The sequence below is a fragment of the Sus scrofa genome, chromosome 14 (genome assembly GCF_054392235.1).
Source record: "Sus scrofa isolate SSC_HxYL_T2T_F1_AM1 chromosome 14, Sscrofa_HxYL_maternal_Yorkshire_Landrace_v2.0, whole genome shotgun sequence".
NCBI classification, from domain to species: domain Eukaryota; kingdom Metazoa; phylum Chordata; class Mammalia; order Artiodactyla; family Suidae; genus Sus; species Sus scrofa.
Window position 1 is genome coordinate 112,834,691 of NC_139396.1, and position 18,652 is coordinate 112,853,342.

General features: G+C 41.7%; 1 protein-coding gene across 13 annotated transcripts in view; it reads left to right on the forward strand.

The window, feature by feature from the left end:
• The window catches only part of LOC100522401 (WASH complex subunit 2A), a 58,697-nt gene that overhangs the window by 32,495 nt on the left and 7,550 nt on the right, over nt 1-18,652 (forward strand). For 12 of the 13 annotated variants that reach the window (XM_084996503.1, XM_084996506.1, XM_084996510.1 and 9 more), the window contains exons 19-25: nt 1,587-1,718; nt 3,537-3,703; nt 8,948-9,050; nt 12,965-13,120; nt 15,544-15,726; nt 17,806-17,934; nt 18,063-18,143. In XM_084996503.1, the coding sequence (XP_084852629.1) occupies nt 1,587-1,718; nt 3,537-3,703; nt 8,948-9,050; nt 12,965-13,120; nt 15,544-15,726; nt 17,806-17,934; nt 18,063-18,143 (951 nt within the window). Of the gene's footprint in view, nt 1-1,586; nt 1,719-3,536; nt 4,082-4,127; nt 4,277-8,947; nt 9,051-12,964; nt 13,121-15,543; nt 15,727-17,805; nt 17,935-18,062; nt 18,144-18,652 lie in introns of those variants that run through there. The other variant, XR_014827507.1, reaches the window with a different exon arrangement.

Below are 18,652 nucleotides of genomic sequence, written 5' to 3' on the forward strand. Positions count from 1 at the left end.
GCTACAACAGGAACTCCCTAGATTTCATATTTAAAATCTGCCTTTAAGAAATACCTTGTAGGGATGGACCCCAATGATCTATAGGAATGTCTGGGATAAAATGGGAGTTGAGGGGATAAGGCAGTCGTGCCATCACCTTGCTTTTCTTTCCTACCCTAAATGAAAGAAAGCAAAGTAAAGAAATGAGAAGGAAGGCAAACCAAACCTTCCTCCTTATGCAGTATTGTGTGGTGGCTAAGCTAATGGCTTTGGCATTAGATTCCCTAGTTGTACCACAGGCAAATCAGGGACCTTGGGCAAATAACTTGACTTTTCTGAATCTCCTCTGGCTTAGTAGTATATAGGGTCATTGTGACAGCTAAAACAACTAATGCACTGCCCTCAGCATAGCACCTGGCAAGTAGTAAGTACATAGTAAATGTTATCTCTGTCATTAGTCTCCCCAGTTAGTGCCAGTTCATTATTCTTACGGCCTTTCCTACCTGCCCAAACTTTCCTTAAGGGCTTCCTTTATTGAATCTTTACACCTCAGGACTATTCACCTGTTGTGTGTGTGTGTGGTTTTTTGTTTTTTTTTTGCCATTGCTTGGGCCACTCCTGCAGCATATGGAGGTTCCCAGGCTAGGGGTCTAATCGGAGCCGTAGCCACCGGCCTACACCAGAGCCACAGCAATGTGGGATCCGAGCCGCATCTGCGACCTACACCACAGCCCATGGCAACGCCAGATCCTTAACCCACTGAGCAAGGCCAGGGATCGAACCTGCAACCTCATGGTTCCTAGTCAGATTTGTTAACCACTGCGCCACGACGGGAACTCCCTGTTGTATGTTTTTAAGAGTGTTTTTTTTTCTAGCTTGGGTTCAGGCCTTTTGACCGTTTTGTTCCTCTTATTTAAATAAAAAGTATCTTAATGGGTACTTTTGGAGGGCTTAGCTATACAAAAATTTACAAATGCCATTGAACCTATAAGAATTGGCTCTTAGTAGGCCAGTGATTTTATTTAGTAAACCATGTCTTAAGTTTGTATTGTCTTTTTATAATTAACCAGAAACACAAGCCATTCCTTCCCTCTGTCCCTGGTGTCTGTAGATGTAAAGAATGAAGAAAGCTCCCTATTTTCTTCTTATCCATTGCCCTGGGTTCTAATTCATAGAAAGAATGGTACAGGTTCCTGGCTGCCACAGGGGGCTGTACTGCTTTCAGGCCAGCTAAGGTTGTGGGTCCCTAATAATCACAGAGGGCCCACTGACAGGGGGACTGCATGGAGCTAGGTTCCCTCCTATGTATGTGACCTTGTCCTCATATTACTCCCCATCTGCCAGGTGTTCTGGCTTTGAATTCTGTGGTATGTTTCCCTTCTGTGGATGGATACAGTTAGAGAAGATTGTTGGCTGTTGTAGGGTTATACATAAGAGAGAAGTGGGATTTACTAGCATTGTGTGGTGTTCCCCCGCCCCCCCAAAAAGTGTTATGTATATTTTTCACTTGACTAGAGACTTATTCTTTAACAATTTGACATGAGAGAATGTGTTTTTTGTTTTGTATGTACAAAGTTGTCATAATCTCTTGCCATTTGTTTTTCTAGGATAATCTTTTTGGGGCTACAACTGCTAAGAAGCAGACATCATCTCTACTAACTCAGAGCCAAGAGAAAGCAAAGCCCTCTGAGCCTTCCAAAAAGAAAGCATCTGCCTTATTGTTTAGCAGCGATGAGGAGGTGGGTTAGAAGTTATCTCCTAGAGAAGAATAGCAGATGGTTTGATGTATTTAAGTGTTTTGGCTGTCTTAAACATTTTCTTTTCTGCCTGTTTTAAATCTAGTGAAAGACTATGTTGACAAGACTGTCTTTCTATTTTTTTTTTTTTTTTTTTTCTGCTGGCCTGTGCCACAGCCACAGCAAAGCGGGATCCGAGCCGCATCTGCAACCTACACCACAGCTCACGGCAACACCAGATCCTTAACCCACTGAGCGAGGCCAGGGATTGAACCTGAAACCTCGTGGTTCCTAGTCGGATTTGTTAACCACTGCACCACGATGGGAATTCCTGTCTTTCTATTCTTGAAGAAGGATATTTAGTATGATATATTAAATTAAAGATTAATCTTTCCAAAATGCTTAGGAATAAAATAAGTATGGCCTTCAAATTGTAATATATGCTTATGCAGATGAGTTAGATCATATTTTACATTGTTAATGCTCTCTGTATTTCATTAATTAATAACTATAGCTAGGATTTCTCTTGTGACACAGTGGGTTAAGGATCCAGCCTTGTCACTGCAGTGGCTTGGGTGGCTGCTGTGTTGTGGATTTGATTCCTGGCCTGGGAACTTCCGCATGCTGTAGGCATAGCCAAAAAAAGAAGTGTGGCTAGATATGGTAGGACTAGCCTAAGCTGGTTTAACTCCTTTTCTATAATGGTCTTAACATAATGTCTTCATTGTCTGCCTAGATACATAGTAGCAGAACTAGTTGAGAATACAGTTAAACTGTATTAAGCTGCTATTCATATTTAGCTGTACAGAAAAAGACTTTAAATATAATGATGTTAAAAACTGTGAGCATTAAAAACCTTCCTCTTTTAACAAGATAGATAAGTTATGAGGTTATAAGGTATATGGATAAATTATATATAACAGTGACCCAACCTTGGGCTGCCCAGTGGAACCAGCTGGAAAACTTTAAAGAGTACTGCTACCAGATTCTACCACTGGAGATTTTGAATTAATTGCTTTGGGGGTATGGCCTGTCACTGGAATTTTCTAAAGCTCTTTTGGGGATCCCAGTGTGTGGTCAGTGTCAAATGTCACTGCTCTTGGCAAACACTTCTTAAACCATAACTGTGAAGAAATCACCTGGCATCCTGTTACAAAAGCAGGCTCTGATTGAGAAAGTTGGGGGTAGAAACTGAGATTCTGTGTAACGGAAGCTTCTGCTTGTGGACCTCACTTTGGTTTGCAAAGCTCTAGATTCCAGAACCCACAGGACCACTTAAGCAAGGGCTTAGGCTTTCCTGATTTGAGGGGGTGAGCATAATAACTAGGTGAGGTTTCCTTAAATGCTTCCTAAAGGCCAGATTCAGAATTTTGTTGTGAAAGGATCCCTAGCAGTTTTCATTGTCTTGTTTACCTTGCATGAGATTTTTATACATTTTTTTCCCAGTCTGCTTTGGGATTTTTAAAAATTTAAATTCCAGCGTTATTCTCCTCCAAAGTTGAGAGTTCTTGACTTAAAATGTTCCTTCTCCTTCTCATCCCCCTCTGTCATGAATTGTGATCTCTGAAGTTGAGTTAGTTCCCTGTCCCAACACAGAGTAGGGTCATAGAGAAACATTGTGGCAGGTGGTGAGGGAGGAAGATGCAGAAGGTCTGTGAGGCCAAAGAACCCAGCCATCTAGATTTGAGTTCAGTAAAGTCCTGGACATGAGCTTTCTTCAGAAGTGATATACTTAGTTTAAGGAATGTGAATTTTCTTTTACTGCTCAGGTTTCTTAATCTGAATTGCCACAGGATTTTAATGTATGTTTTATACTTTAAGGACCAGTGGAATACTACTGTCTCACAGACCAACTCAGCAACTGACAAGTCTAAAGGAGAACTTAGGGACTCTGTGGCCCCCCAGAACCAAGAAGTTAAGACCGTGAAGAAGACCAGCCTCTTTGAGGAGGAGGATGAGGATGATCTGTTTGCTATTGCTAAGAACAGGTGAGACTGTCATCATAAGAAATCATTTCATCAGCGTTTGGAAGTTCCTGCTGTGTTTCAGTGGGTTAAGAGTCTGACTTCGGGGGCTTGGTTTGCTGTGAAGGTTGCAGGTTTGATTCCCAATCCTGATGCATGCGTGGGTCGAAGGATCCCCAGTCCTGGCACAGTGGGTGAAAGCTGTAGCTGCAGCTCCGATTCAGTCCCTGGCTCGTGAACTTCCATATGCTGCGGTTGTGGCCATTTAGAAATAAAAAAGAGGGAGTTCCCGTTGTGGCGCAGTGGTTAACGAATCTGACTACGAACCATGAGGTTGTGGGTTCGATCCCTGCCCTTGCTCAGTGGGTTAACGATCCGGCGTTGCTGTGAGCTGTGGTGTAGGTCGCAGACGCGGCTCGGATCCCGCGTTGCTGTAGCTCTGGTGTAGGCCGGCGGCTACAGCTCTGATTGGACCCCTAGCCTGGGAACATCCCATATGCCGTGGGAGTGGCCCAAGAAATGGCAAAAAGACAAAAAAAAAAAAAAAAGAAAGAAAGAAAAGAAAAAAGAAAGAAAGGAAAGAAAAGAAAAAAGAAATAATTTCCTCAGCATTTGTGATATCAGGTGCAAGGTGTCAGTTGCTGGAGGTGGCATGCTGATCATTCATTAACTGGTAATTGTGCAAATGAGAATGTCTTTGATTTTCATTTGCCAAGTATTCTCCCTGGTCCTCGGAAATGTTTTTCTTCGTGGGTCCTTATCTGATTTCCTCTAGTTATCTTTTTTTTTTTAGCCTAAAAGATTATTTTTCTTTGTTAGGGGTTTAAGTACAGTTTGTTGTAGTTTTTTAGGAGGATGGTTCTCTGCAGAGTTGCGCTGTATCACAACTGGTAACCCGTAGCTAAAATAAATGCTCCTACACATTAAGGCTCCGACTAAAAGGCAGCAGGTTATGTAGAGGGAGCATGGGCTGTGGTTTGTATTGTAATGTGCTGCCAGATTAGCTGTGAATTCAGAGAAACTCCCTGGCAAATGTGTATGTGTGTGTGTGTATATTTGTTCTTTAGATCCTTAAGTGATTACTCAGAAATTTTAACTGAAGGTAGTAGCATAAAGAGGCAATTGGGAGTTCCTGTCATGGCTCCGCGGTTAACGAGCCTGACTAGTATCCATGAGGACTGGGTTCGATCCCTGGCCTTGCTCAGTGGATTAAGGATCCGGTATTGCCATGGACTATATGGTGGATCATAGATGCGGCTCAGATCCCCTGTTGCTGTTGCTGTTGCTGTGCAGCTGCAGCTCAGATTCGACCCTTATCCTGGGAACCTCCATATGCCACAGGTGCAGCCCTAAAAAGACGAAAAAATAAAAAGGAGGTAATTGATTGGACATATATGCAATCGATGCGTTGATGTGGTTTGATGGATTCAGAAGTGTCTCATATTTCTGTCTGAATACTGTGATCTCTTCAGATGTCACCATTTCTACTCTGGCCCTGTGACTTGGCCCCTGGATGTATCTTGGGCCTCTGGTTAAGAATAGAGGTTCTGGAATCCCAATACCTGTTATTAAATTCTAGCTCTGCCAGTTGTTCTCTGAATAGCCTTAGACAAGTTGCCTAGTCTCTGTTTCTCTCTGTTAAACAGAAATGATGAGTACGTCTCTCATAGGATCATTGAGAGGAACTAAATGAAATCCAAAAGTGAGATAATAACTGGTACATTGTAAGCACCTAAATGTAATTTACCATCTTTAGTGCAGGGGAATTAACATTTCATTCCTTTATTTTTTTTTCCTCTCCCTCTCTTTCTGTCTCCTGGGACACTCTTCCTTTGTTGCCTGGCCAGCATCTTCCAAGACTCAGTTTAGGCTCTCTCTTTTGAGGGCTTCCCTAACCCAGACAGATGAGAAAAAGAAGAAATAGCATCAGAGGCTAGAGCAAAAATGGCTCCATCTTTAATACCCACTGCCCCCCCCTTTCACATGAGCATTTTCTACCTTGTATAGAAATTATCTGTTTACATGGGTACCCCTCCCTTTGCCCCCTGCCACACATATGGTTACAAGTTTAGAGGTTAGGAAGCATTTGTAGGTCCCAGTACCAACTACACACAGTATCTGACTTTCAGTAATGCAAGCTTTCATCAGATTCTCACAAAAAGCTTTTACAGACGATAACAAGTGTACAAGAGGATGTGGAGAAATTGGAGCCTTCACACATTGCTGGCAGGACTGTAAAATGGTGTAGCCACTTTGGAACACAGTCTAGCAGGTCCATAAAAAGTTAACCATAGAATTGGAGTTCCCGTCGTGGCTCAGTGCTTAACGAATCCGACTAAGAACCATGAGGTTGCGGGTTTGATCCCTGGCCTTGCTCAGTGGGTTAAGGATCCGGCATTGCCGTGAGCTGTGGTGTAGGTTGTAGACACAGCTCGGATCCCACATTGCTGTGGCTGTGGTGTAGTCCGGTGGCTACTGCTCTGACTGGACCCCTAGCCTTGGAACCTCTATATGCCACGGGAGCAGCCCTAGAAAAGGCAAAAAGACAAAAAAAAAAAAAAAAAGTTAACCATAGAATTGCCACAGGACTCAATTTCAGTTTTAGTTTTTTGAGGTTTTTTTTTTTTTTTTTTTTTTTTTTTTTTTTTTTTTTTTTGTCTTTTTTAGGGCTGCACTCTCGGCATATGGAAGTTCCCACCTTGGGTTGAATTGGAGCTGTAGTTGCCGGCCTACACCACAGCCACTACAATGCCAGATCCGAGCCATACCACAGCTCACAGCAACACCAGATCCTTAATCCACTGAGCGAGGCCAGGGATCAGTTCATTACTACTGAGCCATGACAGGAACTCTCAATTTCAGTTTTAGTTATATGCATAAAAGAAATGAAAACACATCCACCCAAAAACTTGTGCATGAATGTTTACCATAATGTTACTTAATAACCCCAAAGTGGAAACAGCCTCAAAGTCCATCAGCTGAAGACGAATCAACAAATTGTGTTATAGCCATACCATGGACTCTTACAATGAGAAGAACTAAAGACTGATACATGCTACAGTATAGATGAACCCTGAAAATATTGTGTTAATTGAAAGAAGCCAGTCATAGAAGACCCCATGAATGATTCCATTTGTGTGTAATGTGGGAAAGCGATAAATCCATAGAGACAGAAAGTACATGAGTGTTTGCCTGGGGCTGAGGGGAAAGGAGAATTGGCAGTGATTATGAACAGGTATGGCTTTCACATTAGGTTATGGAAATACTGTGAATTTAGATTATGGTGAGAATTGCACAGCTCTGAATATACTGAGAACCACCGAACTGTACACTACGAAAGAGTAACTCTTCTGGTATGTAAATTATAACTCAAAACCCATTCTGAAAACAGAAACAGAAACTTTGTGACCCTAACAGCATTGTGAAGTACTGCCTTGTCAGCAGGGCATTCAAATATCCTGGCTGGCCTGGACAGGCCTGCTCTGTGCCTGTCATTCCAGCATGATGATGACTAATTTTCCCTTTCACTCTCAAAAGTGTCCTGGTTTGGGCCATAAACTATGACCATCTTAATGTTTTTTGACATCTGCACCTTTTAATAAATCAAGACACTTACCCCATTATTTATAATGAGAAATCCTCCAGCTCACTGAGCTGCATATTTTTCTTCTGAGGACAGATTTCCACAGGAGGCCCACGTTGAACCAGCAGTTTCGAGGGTGTGGAATGAGGTCCAAGGTTAAGGACTCACTGTCCTTTCGAGTGTAGCTGTGTCTAGAGACCTAACTAACTTTTCTCTAGCTTATAACTTGAGGATTTGGCATCAGGGTTTTTTTGTGTGTGTGTTGGGGGGGGGGGTTTGTTTGTTTTTTAGAAAATGTTAAGAAAGCCATGTTTCTTTAGGCACCTGGTGTAGTTATTTTTGTAATGCTTTATGATCATTCAACACCAATAGTCATATATTTTGACTATAATTTATGTAAATTTTCATTGGCATATATCCTTAAAAGCATATTAGATACTACCTTACTTTGTCATAACAAATTGGCTCTTTGCTTTCATAATTTCTTCAAGGTGTAGACTTAATTTTTAACTGTCCTTCAGTGTGTTAAGTACATGGAACTATTTGGTTGGTTGAGTTCCCTAGTCAGTGCTCCTTAGGTATTTTAAAGGCAGACAGCCAGTGTTAAACTAATGAATAACCTTGTATTATGCCTTGTTAATAATAAAACCTAGAAAAAAACATGATAATACATGACCTTCCTGGTACCTCTGCTAGTTATGTTTAATGTAAGTAGATGGATATGGTGAGCAATTTACTGAAATGACCTAACTAGTTATTAGTTTTATCTAGCTAATATTGAATTTGGAGTTTCCATTATGTTGATGGTTCTCTAGTATGCTGCTAATTGGGTGATTCCTTGTCACATAGTAGACTCCAAACTTGACCCTTCCATAATTGGCATCCTTCCTATTTGAGACTCCCCCTGTCCAGTGCTAGGCCTCCCTGTGTTTCTGCACTTTTATGATTCTGTTCCTTACATCTCAATTGGTACTTCCTTTGGTAGACATTTATTGACTGACTACCTTCTCCTTAGGAGCCAGTGCAGAATCTTGGGTGGAAGAGGTAGGTGAAGACAGATGAGAAGAAGATGGTGAGATCTGGGTCTAGATTTCAACTGTGGTTGCCCAGTGTGGGATAAGAGATAGGTGAACCCAGGTTCTTAAGAGACTGTGTGGAGGGGATGGAATGGGATGGGTTTAGGGTTTGAAGAGAAGGCGTGGGAGAGCAGAGAGGTGTTGGGGAGGACACAGTTAAGTGGCTGAGGAGGCACCAGGATACAGGTCACAGCCTGAAACAGGCCCTGGCCCTGCGGTCTCTACAGCCGCCTTCCTGACCTCTCTGGAAATAGGCATGGGTGCTCCCCGGTTCTGCCCCTGCTATAGGAAATGGTGAGAGAGAATGCTAAGTGGGTTGTGTGCCTTGGCAAAGCTAACAGCTAGTGCACTTACAGTGAGTGAAAAGTAACTGAAAAGGGACAAGATAAGCAGGGCTCTGGACTTCTACACAAGAATGAGGGACAGTGGTGATGACTTGCCAGACACAAATTATACCTACTTCAAAGGTTTTTCTTGCTGCCTTCAACTGTGTGAAGTCAACAGATGATGTGTTTTGGTGGTAGGTGGGTTCCTGTAGGTGTGGCCTAGAAAGAATATTGTATTTTTTAATTGCTTGTGCCTTTAATTTGCCTTTTTTTGTTTGTATAGCCAAAAGAAGACCCAAAGAGTGTCACTCCTCTTTGAAGATGACGGTGACAGTGGAAGCTCTCTGTTTGGCTCTCCTCCACCATCTGTTCCTGCTGCAACAAAGGTATTCTTAACCTCTTAGGCCCAGGAAGTACCCTGGAGGTGATGCTACGTGAAGATTGGTGCTTCCCTCAATCAGATCCTAAAACCTGAATTAGGAGGCTGAGCTAAGTCTTAAGGAAAAACTTGTTTGCCTAGTTGTAGAAAGAGATCTTCTGGTTGGTGTTATTTTACAAATGAAGCACACATGCAAAGCCTGAGAAGAGGATTCACTTGTGCCATGTAGCCCCGTCAGTGTCAGCTGTAGGTGTCTGAGTCTCAGGGAGAGCAGATGACGGTGCTACCATACTTCTTCTGGAGGAACTGCCGGACTTAGCTCTCCCATGGCATGGAATTCTGTTAACAATAGAGCAGGCCAGTTCATGTACCATCATTCCTTACAGGAGCATGTGTTTCAAATACTAATGCTTTGGTCTTGGTTTGTATTTAATAGTGAATCAGTAAAAAGGAAGGAAATTCTGGGAGTTCCCTGGTGGCCTAGCAGTTGGGGATTTGGCTGCTGTGACTCAGGTTTGATTCCTGGCCTGGGAACTTCTACATGCCATGAGTATGTCCAAAAAAAAAAAAAGAAGGAAATTTTGACATGTGCTACAGCCTGAATATAGCTTGAGGATTTTTTTTTTTTTTTTTTTTTTTTTTGTCTTTTTGCTATTTCTTTGGGCCGCTCCCACGGCATATGGAGGTTCCCAGGCTAGGGGTCGAATCGGAGCTGTAGCCACCGGCCTATGCCAGAGCCACAGCAACGCGGGATCCGAGCCATGTCTGCAACCTACACCACAGCTCACGGCAACGCCGGATCGTTAACCCACTGAGCAGGGGCAGGGACCGAACCCGCAACCTCACGGTTCCTAGTCGGATTCGTTAACCACTGCGCCACGACGGGAACTCCCAGCTTGAGGATATTAATGCTGATTAAGATAAGCCAGTCACCAAAAGATGAATACTATATGATTCCACTTACATGGGGTACCTGGAAGAGTCAAATTCATAGAAACAATAGAGTGGTGGTCACCAGGGGCTGGATGGGCACTGATGGGGAAATGTATAATGGGTACAGAGTTTGTCTTGCAAGATGAAAAATTTCTGGAGATTGGTTGTACAAAAATGTGGATATAATTAAGACTACTGAATTACACACTTATAAATGGTTAAGGTGGTAAATTTTATGTGTGTGTGTGTGTGTTTATGGTTGTACTTGCAGCATATGGAAGTTCCTAGGCCAGGGACTGAATCTGAACCACAGCTGTGACTTACACCACAACTGTGACAACATCAGATCCTTTAACCCACTGCACTGCCAGGCCAGGGGTCAAACCTATACCTCTGTGGCAACCTGAGCCACTGCAGTCAGATTCTTAAACCATTGTTCCATGGCGGGGACTCCAAATGTGTGTGTGTGTGTGTGTGTGTGTGTGTGTGTGTGTGTGTGTTTAACCATAGTTAAATTTTTTTAAAAGTTATAAAGTATGTGATAAGAAAAAAGTCAGTTGGTGACTATCTAGTCTAAATACTCTTCCCAGCAATTGAATTTAAATGGCATCACTGTCACAATCACGGAAGCTAAAAAATTTAGCCAATCTTTTTTTTTAGGGCCACACCTAAGGCATATGGAAGTTTCCAGGCTAGCGGTCTAATCAGACCTATAGCTACCTACCTGCACCACAGCCACAGAAATGCCAGACCCGAGCCACATCTGCAACCTACACCATAGCTCTCAGCAATACCAGGTCCTTTACCCAGTGAGTAAGACCAAGTATCAAACCCATATCCTCATGGATACTAGTCAGGTTCGTTTCTGTTGAGCCACAATGGGAACGCCTTACCACATGTTCTTTCTTGGTGATTCATTCTGTCCTAGAATAATCCAGAGGAGGTTGTTGTCTTTTTTTGTCTGGAAATATTCTTTATATTTTCAGACAGTAAATGTGTTAATTTGTCCTATGGAAGCTTCCCAGACCAGTCCTGTGCCAGTTACTGCTTTAGGGACTCTTCTCTCACCACATTCCCACTAGGTGCACAACTTGTACTAGAAGCTTGCGCCCCTAGGTGAGTGTGCTGCCTTTCCTGGGCTCTGCGACTCCCTGGGTGCATAGTCCTTTCTTTGAATCTAAAGGTGCATAGTCCTTTCTTTGACTCACCCGTGCTTGCATCTCTCTAAAATGGCTCCATGGATAAAAGAATCAGGAGATCTGAGTGCTTTTTCTTTGTAAATTATAAATAACAACTTCTGCCCTGGATAAATTAGAGGGTCTGGAAATGGAAAACTTTGAACCTGTGGTGATTATGATTGTTAAATAGGATAAAAGGTCAGAGATACGCATCTTAAGTAGCAGAACAACCTGCACACCTGAGTTGTACCACTTGTGAAATTTGATCACCTTTAAGGTGACAGTATATAAAAAATATTTTTTGTTTAGAGGTCCTAGAATACTTTAAGGTAAGTTAAATGTGACTCAGTTGTAAACTTAACAAGAAAACTAATTTCTGAGTGAAAATGAAGAGTCAGCTTATCTTTAGGAAGATTTAAAATCAGTAATTTGGGTGGCATTTTCCTTGGTTAGAGGACCATAGTTATATGAAGGGAGAATACAGTCCACCATACTTAAGATTTGTTTTCCACACTTATTCACATGCATTGACATTATATGTGGTTTTCAGTGAATCTAGCACATTCCACAAAAATTTTTACCTTGGATCATTTTGGTTTTTCTTTAGCTCTTCTGCAACTCTTTTGTGAGTTTCCAATCTTTTATCTCAAGTTCAAATGATAATTTATGCATTTTAAGAACCTCTTTCTGACAGCTAAAGATCTCCTACCCTATTATTTATATTTTTTTCTATCGTAGTCATATTCTTCTTTAATTTTCCAAATTTGTCTTCCTAACTTGATTTAGATATTGCTTCAAAGCTTATTTCCTTATAGCATCTGGTCTAGTTAGTATAACAGAGTGGTGGGTTTTTTTTTTTCCAAGAATTTTTGATAAGCCACTAGCCTCAAGGATGTGGATAATTCTGGCAAGTCGCATAACCTCAATTTCCTAATCTCTGAAATCCCTGCCTCCAGGAAAGGAACAGATAAGAGATGGGGCAAAGTGCTTGCAAACCTGCGCTGTACACTTACTTGACATAAAACATCACGACTGGCTGTGGAAAAATACTGCATGATCCATTCAAATGAATGGACAAACAAATGTGTGATAGCTGTTCATGTAAATTAGGAAGAAAGTTAAGTAAAGGCTAGGTAAAGAAATATTCTTCTCAACAAAGCAACTTATACTTACTGACTGAAGAGAACGGGAAAACCTCTGTGGATGACAGCTGAGCTGGGCCTTGCTTGAAGGACGAGGAGGATTTGCTTCTCCAGACAGTGAGGATCGAGCGTCCGTATGGAAGTTTACAGTAGGTTTAAGGTGATGAGGTGCAGGTGGATGAAGGGTCATAAAGAGATGCCCAGTTGATGGTCAAGTTTGGCATTTTCTTAAAGCAAACAGCACAGGTTTGGATAGGTGGTGAAGTAATCTGTTGGGTGTTTTATTTCAGCAAGACAGCTCTGGATGGTGTCATGTAGCTGAAATGTAAGGGGAGGGAGGCAGGGAGGAGAGACTGATTGTCCAGGCGGCAGAGGTTAGGCTCTAAGCGACAGTACACACATGGAGTTAACAGCCACGGGGAGACAGGTGCAGACTGTGTGGTGGCAGAAACTGGCTGCTAGTCTCAGACAGTGGTGGTTATAGCTTCTCACTGTCTGTACCCCTTCACTCTGCTGGCTTGTCTTTCCCGACCCCACCATTAAGCTAATGCCCTGAAGAGGACTGTGCTTTTGGCTTGTTCTATACATTGCCGTGCTTGCGAGTCACACTTTTTTTTTTTTTTTTTTTTTTTGGTCTTTGAGGATGTCATTTACTCTTCTTTTGATAGAAAAAAGAAACTGTCTCTGAAGTACCACCTTTGCTGTTCAGCGATGAAGAGGAGAAGGAGGCACAGTTGGGAGTGAAACCTGTGGCTAAGAATGTTGAGAGCACAAAGAAGTCCTCAGAAGTTGAGAGAACTCATGTGGTTGAGGAGTCAGAAAAGGTGGACATTTTTTCTTGTATATTCTATTATTTTTGTCTTTCACGTGTTTTTGTAAAACCCACACACGCACACACACACTTACATTTTTCTATCAGAGAAAATAAACAGTTCATTTGTAGAAAATTTCAACAACACTGAAAGGTACGAAGAAGCAAATGTATGATTCCCACCATTCAGGGAAACCTTCAGTGTTGCTCTTGCCTTTCACTCTCTTTTCTTGGCATATGTGCACACACATTGATGTGCGTTTTCCCCATTTTACTTTATTGTCATTGTGTCCATGTCAGTTTTGCCTTTCTCTGTCTCACCTTATTTTTCATTTTGGTTTCCTGTGCATGTCTGTTTTTTCTGACTTGCTGTCTTCTCTGTAGTTTGTCTGTTTCCCTGGCTTCTCTTCTGGTCTCCACCTATACTTGAGTTAAAATGACAGCTTTAAGAAGATTTTTTTTTTTTTTTTCGCTTTTTAGGGCCATACCTGAGGCATATGGAAGTTCCCAGGCTAGGGGTTGAATCGGAGCTACAGCTGCCAGTCTATGCTGCAGCCACAGCAACTTGGGATCTGAGCCGCATTTTCGACCTACGCCACAGCTCACGGCAACGCCAGATCCTTTAGCCCACTGAGCAAGGCTAGAGTAACTAGTTGTTACTGTTGAGCCACAGTGGGAACTTCCAAGAAGATTTTAGTTTACTGTCCTTTTCCATTTAGTGGATGTTGGCTGTTAATTACAGAATAAAGTGGAATTTGTCTTCTAACACATTAGCTTTCTTCTCCTGTGTGGTCTCTCATCTCCTGCAGGAGGCCTGTGGATAAGGCTGCTGGCTGTACCTGGCAATCAGCAATTACCTTCAGTCTCTGTGAACTTCTCTCTTTTTCTGACTTTTCTCGTACTCTGTGTGTTCAACTATCTAGATTTAATTGCTCTTGTAGGGTCTCTGAAGAATGCTGCTTATGCTTTTACTATTGAGCCTCCTTGGGGCTGCAGTGATACATTTTATCTATACTTGAGTCATTGTGTGATGTTCACATCCTACTGTTTGAATGTGGACCTTTTCTGTGTTGATGTAGCCCCTGAATTACTCCAGGCATGGCTCATGCCCCACCTCAGTCCTAACTGCTTATTGCTTGAGCATAAACTCCTTGAGGCTTAGGGCCGCATTCGTTTTGCTCACTTATATCTGGTGCTTAGCACGTTACCTCAGACATGGTAGGTGCTTTTAAAGTTACATGTTTTCTTTAAAGAAGCGTATTTTTTTTTTTCACAGTTTAACCACTTCAAAATTAGGATTTGTTTGTTTGGGGCAGTTCATACAGAAATCATACAATCAGTGGTATCTTGCCTGAAATATGGTGCTTGTTGAATGAATAAATGCAGCATTTTAAGATTACTTTAGAGATTCTTCTAATGGCATAATACAATTTAAGTGTTTGATTTTGGAGTTCCCGTCGTGGCGCAGTGGTTAATGAATCCAACTAGGAACCATGAGGTTGCCGGTTCGGTCCCTGCCCTTGCTCAGTGGGTTAACGATCCGGCGTTGCCGTGAGCTGTGGTGTAGGTTGCAGACGCGGCTCGGATCCCGCGTTGCTGTGGCTCTGGCGTAGGCCAGTGGCTACAGCTCCGATTCAACCCCTGGCCTGGGAACCTCCATATGCCGCGGAAGCGGCCCAAGAGATAGCAACAACAACAACAACAAAAGACAAAAAAGACAAAAAAAAAAAAAAAAAAAAAGTGTTTGATTTTGTCATTTAGGTTTCTCCTTGGGACTTACATGTTAGTTAAATACTAGGAAATATAAGATTCATTCTCTGTGATTGTCATTTGTATTAATATCTGTGACTTTGAAATTTTTATAGGTGTGATATAATCCTGATATGGATCAAGGTTATAATAGATACATGTGTAGCTTGGTAGGAAGATAATGGGCTTTAAACTGATTGAAAAATTATATTTGATTATGAATTATCTGTATAAGACTCTCCATTGTATTGATCAATCAAAATTGACCTCAGGGAATTCCCATTGTGGCTCAGCGGGGTAAGAACCCGACATGGTCTTATAGGGATGGGGATTTGATCATTGGCTGCTCAGTGGCCTAAGGATCTGGCATTGCCCCGAGCTATAGCATAAGTCACAGATGCAGCTTGGATCTGGTGTGGCTGTGGCTGTGGCATAGGCCTCAGCTGCAGCTCCAATTTGACCCCTAGCCTGGGAACTCCATACCTATGGTCGTAAAAAGAAAAAAGCAAAATTAAAAAAAAATTGCTCTTAGTGTATTACTACCTGGGAGCAGGTGTGATTAGCCATTGTGCCCTGAAACGTGCAGATGTGATGGTTACTGAATTAATGAAGAGCTTGGGAGGCCCCACAATAGAATTTGTGTTTCCGGATGTTACTAATTTTTTTTCCTATTATTTCCATTTTCAGGAAGGACCTTTGAATGTATCTACTCAGGAAGCAGCCAAGCATTCTGATTTATTTTCTTCATCATCCCCATTGGACAAAGGAACTAAAAGTAGAACCAAAACTGTTCTTAGCTTATTTGATGAGGAAGAGGATAAAACAGAAGAGCAAAACAGCTTCCAAGCTCCAAAGAAAGAAGTAGGAAAGGTGAGTAAAAAGCAGTAAAGTTTCAAGTCTTGAGAAGGATAAAAAAAAATCTCATTTTAGGAGTTCCCGTCGTGGCGCAGTGGTTAACGAATCCGACTAGGAACCATGAGGTTGCGGGTTCGGTCCCTGCCCTTGCTCAGTGGGTTAACGATCCGGCGTTGCCGTGAACTGTGGTGTAGGTTGCAGACGTGGCTCGGATCCCGCGTTGCTGTGGCTCTGGCGTAGGCCGGTGGCTACAGCTCCGATTCAACCCCTAGCTTGGGAACCTCCATATGCCGCAGGAGCGGCCCAAGAAATAGCAACAACAACAACAACAAAAAAGACAAAAGACAAAAAAAAAAAAAAATCTCATTTTATAGTGTCAGTTCTGTGATGTGAGTTACTAAAGAATTGAGGGTTCCATTTTCTCCACATTCTCACCATGAGTTGTTGTTGACTACCAGGTGTTGGTGAGGATATGGCGAAACCGGAACCTCATTCTTTGCTGTTGGGAATATAATATGGTGTATAGCCACTTTGATTTCGTGGTCCCTCAAATTCTTTTTTTTTTTGCCACACCCATGGCATCTGAAAGTTCCCAGGCCAGGGATCAAATCTGTGCTGCAGCTGCAACCTACACTGCAGCTGCAGTAATGCCGGATCCTCAACCCACTGCTCTGAACCAATTAATGAACCCATGCCACTGCAGAGACAATGCCGATCCTTAACCTGCTGTGCCACAGTGGGAACTCCTCAAATTTTTAAATATAAGAGTTACCACATAACCTAGCAATTCCACTCCTAGGTATATTTTTTAAGAGAAATGGAAACATTATTCATACAGTAAGTTGAATATAATGTTCCCAACAGGTATAATAATCATAGTAGCCAAAAGATGGCAATAGTTCAAATGGCCATCAGCTGACAAATGGATAAACACAGTGTGTCATAGACATACAGTGGAATATTATTTGGCATTAAAAGGAATAAATGACTGCTAGATGCTACAACATAGATCAGCCTTGAAAACATGTTGAATGAAGAAGCCAGTGACCAAAAAACTCACATTATTATATGAATTCATTTATTTGAAATGTCCTGAATAGGAAAATCCATAAGATAGAAAGTTGGTCAGTGGTTTCTTGGGTCTGGGGACATGGGTTGACAGGGATGGAGCATGACTACTGGTAGGTTTGGAGGTTCTTTTGGAGATGATGAAGATATTCTAAACTTAGATTGTGGTGGTATTTGCACAACTCCTTGAATATACTATAAATCATTGAGTTAAATAGCTGGAATGGGTGAATTTTGTGGTATGTAAATTTTATGTCAATAGAGGTATTAAAAAAGAAAATGGATGACATACCATAGATGACCAGTGCTTTTTGTAAGTCAGGCTGAGAATATAGTCCATGTTGATTTTTATAACAAATGTTTTATGAATTTATTTCATCATACTAGTAGTATAGCCCTGGTTATAAATGAGAGGTGCACATAGTGACTATGAATAATTTGCTATATTTTCTTCCAGTCTCTTACTGTATATGATTTTTATGGTTGTTAAACTTTGAACCTTTGTTGCTATGTTACACTAATTTTTGTGTGTAATCACATTGATTACACACAAGAACTAAGAACTAGTTCCTTAGTTCTCACAATGGAACTAAGGATTGTTTGTTTGTTTGTTTGTTTTGTTTTTTTCTACTCTTGTGACATAACAGAAGTTCCCAGGCCTGGGATTGAACCCTAGCCACAGCAGTGACAACACCGAATTCTTAACCACTAGGCCACCAGGGAACTCCCAAGGATTGTTTTTAAAAAAACTGTTCAGGTACTGCACAATGGTTGAAAGATGATCCTTCCAGATTATGTGTATATTATGTGTTTTTAAATTCTTCACTATTTTTATTATCTCCATAGTATTCTATTAGGTGAATGTGTCATTCCCCTTCAGCTTGGTGCTCAGGCTGTGTCCACCTTTTAGGCACTGTAAACAGCCATAGGGGATGTTTCTGTTGTTCCATCTTTGCAGCTATGTAATTTCCTTGAGATAAATCCCTTGGCATCTATAAAGTACATGAACGTCCATCTTTTTCCTAGAGTCCTGATCCTGATTCCCGCCCCAAGAGCACAGGTGTCTTTCAGGATGAAGAGCTCCTTTTCAGTCACAAGCTCCAGAAGGACAACGACCCAGATGTTGACCTTTTCTCTGGCACCAAAAAAACCAAGGTCAGTTCCACATGGTTCTACATGACATGACTTTGTTATTGTATTAAATATTGTCTCTGCAGCCCACCTGGCTCTCTTTCTAAACTGTTCTTGTCTTGTATACTAAATTTGGGTCTTGTCTATTCTAGTTGTTAGAGCCAAGTGGTGGGAGCCTGTTTGGGGATGATGAAGAAGATGATCTTTTCAGCTCTGCCAAGTCACATCCTTTGGTATCAGCTATTTGTTCTTAATACTCGGTGTGAGGGGAAGCCTTCTGGGAAAGGAAATGAATGTCCAGTTATACGATTGAGGAACATGCTCGCTTATAGTAAATGAACAGCAAATAATGTGCTGGTGATGGTGTTCATGTTGTCCCTTTCTTATTTTTCCTAGCTAACATTAAAGCATCAACCCACCAGTCTCTCTTACTGTATTACAGACTTAATTGGTTTTTAAGTTGTTCATTGAAAGACCAGTGCATATGATACAATGACTAAATATTACAGAATTATAAATCTGAGTGTTAATCTGTGTGTGTCATTCCCCTTTCCCCCCAGCCCCAGTAGATTTTGTGAGTACTCTCTATTTTCTGGTTACCATAGAGAGGATGCCTGAGAAAGTCACAGCCTTTAGAATACTATTTCTGAAATGCTGCCCTTGAATTTGTTCATCTGGCCCTCATTTGAGAAATGATTTTTAAAACTCAGGAGCCAGATTTTTTTGTGTGTGTGCATTATGA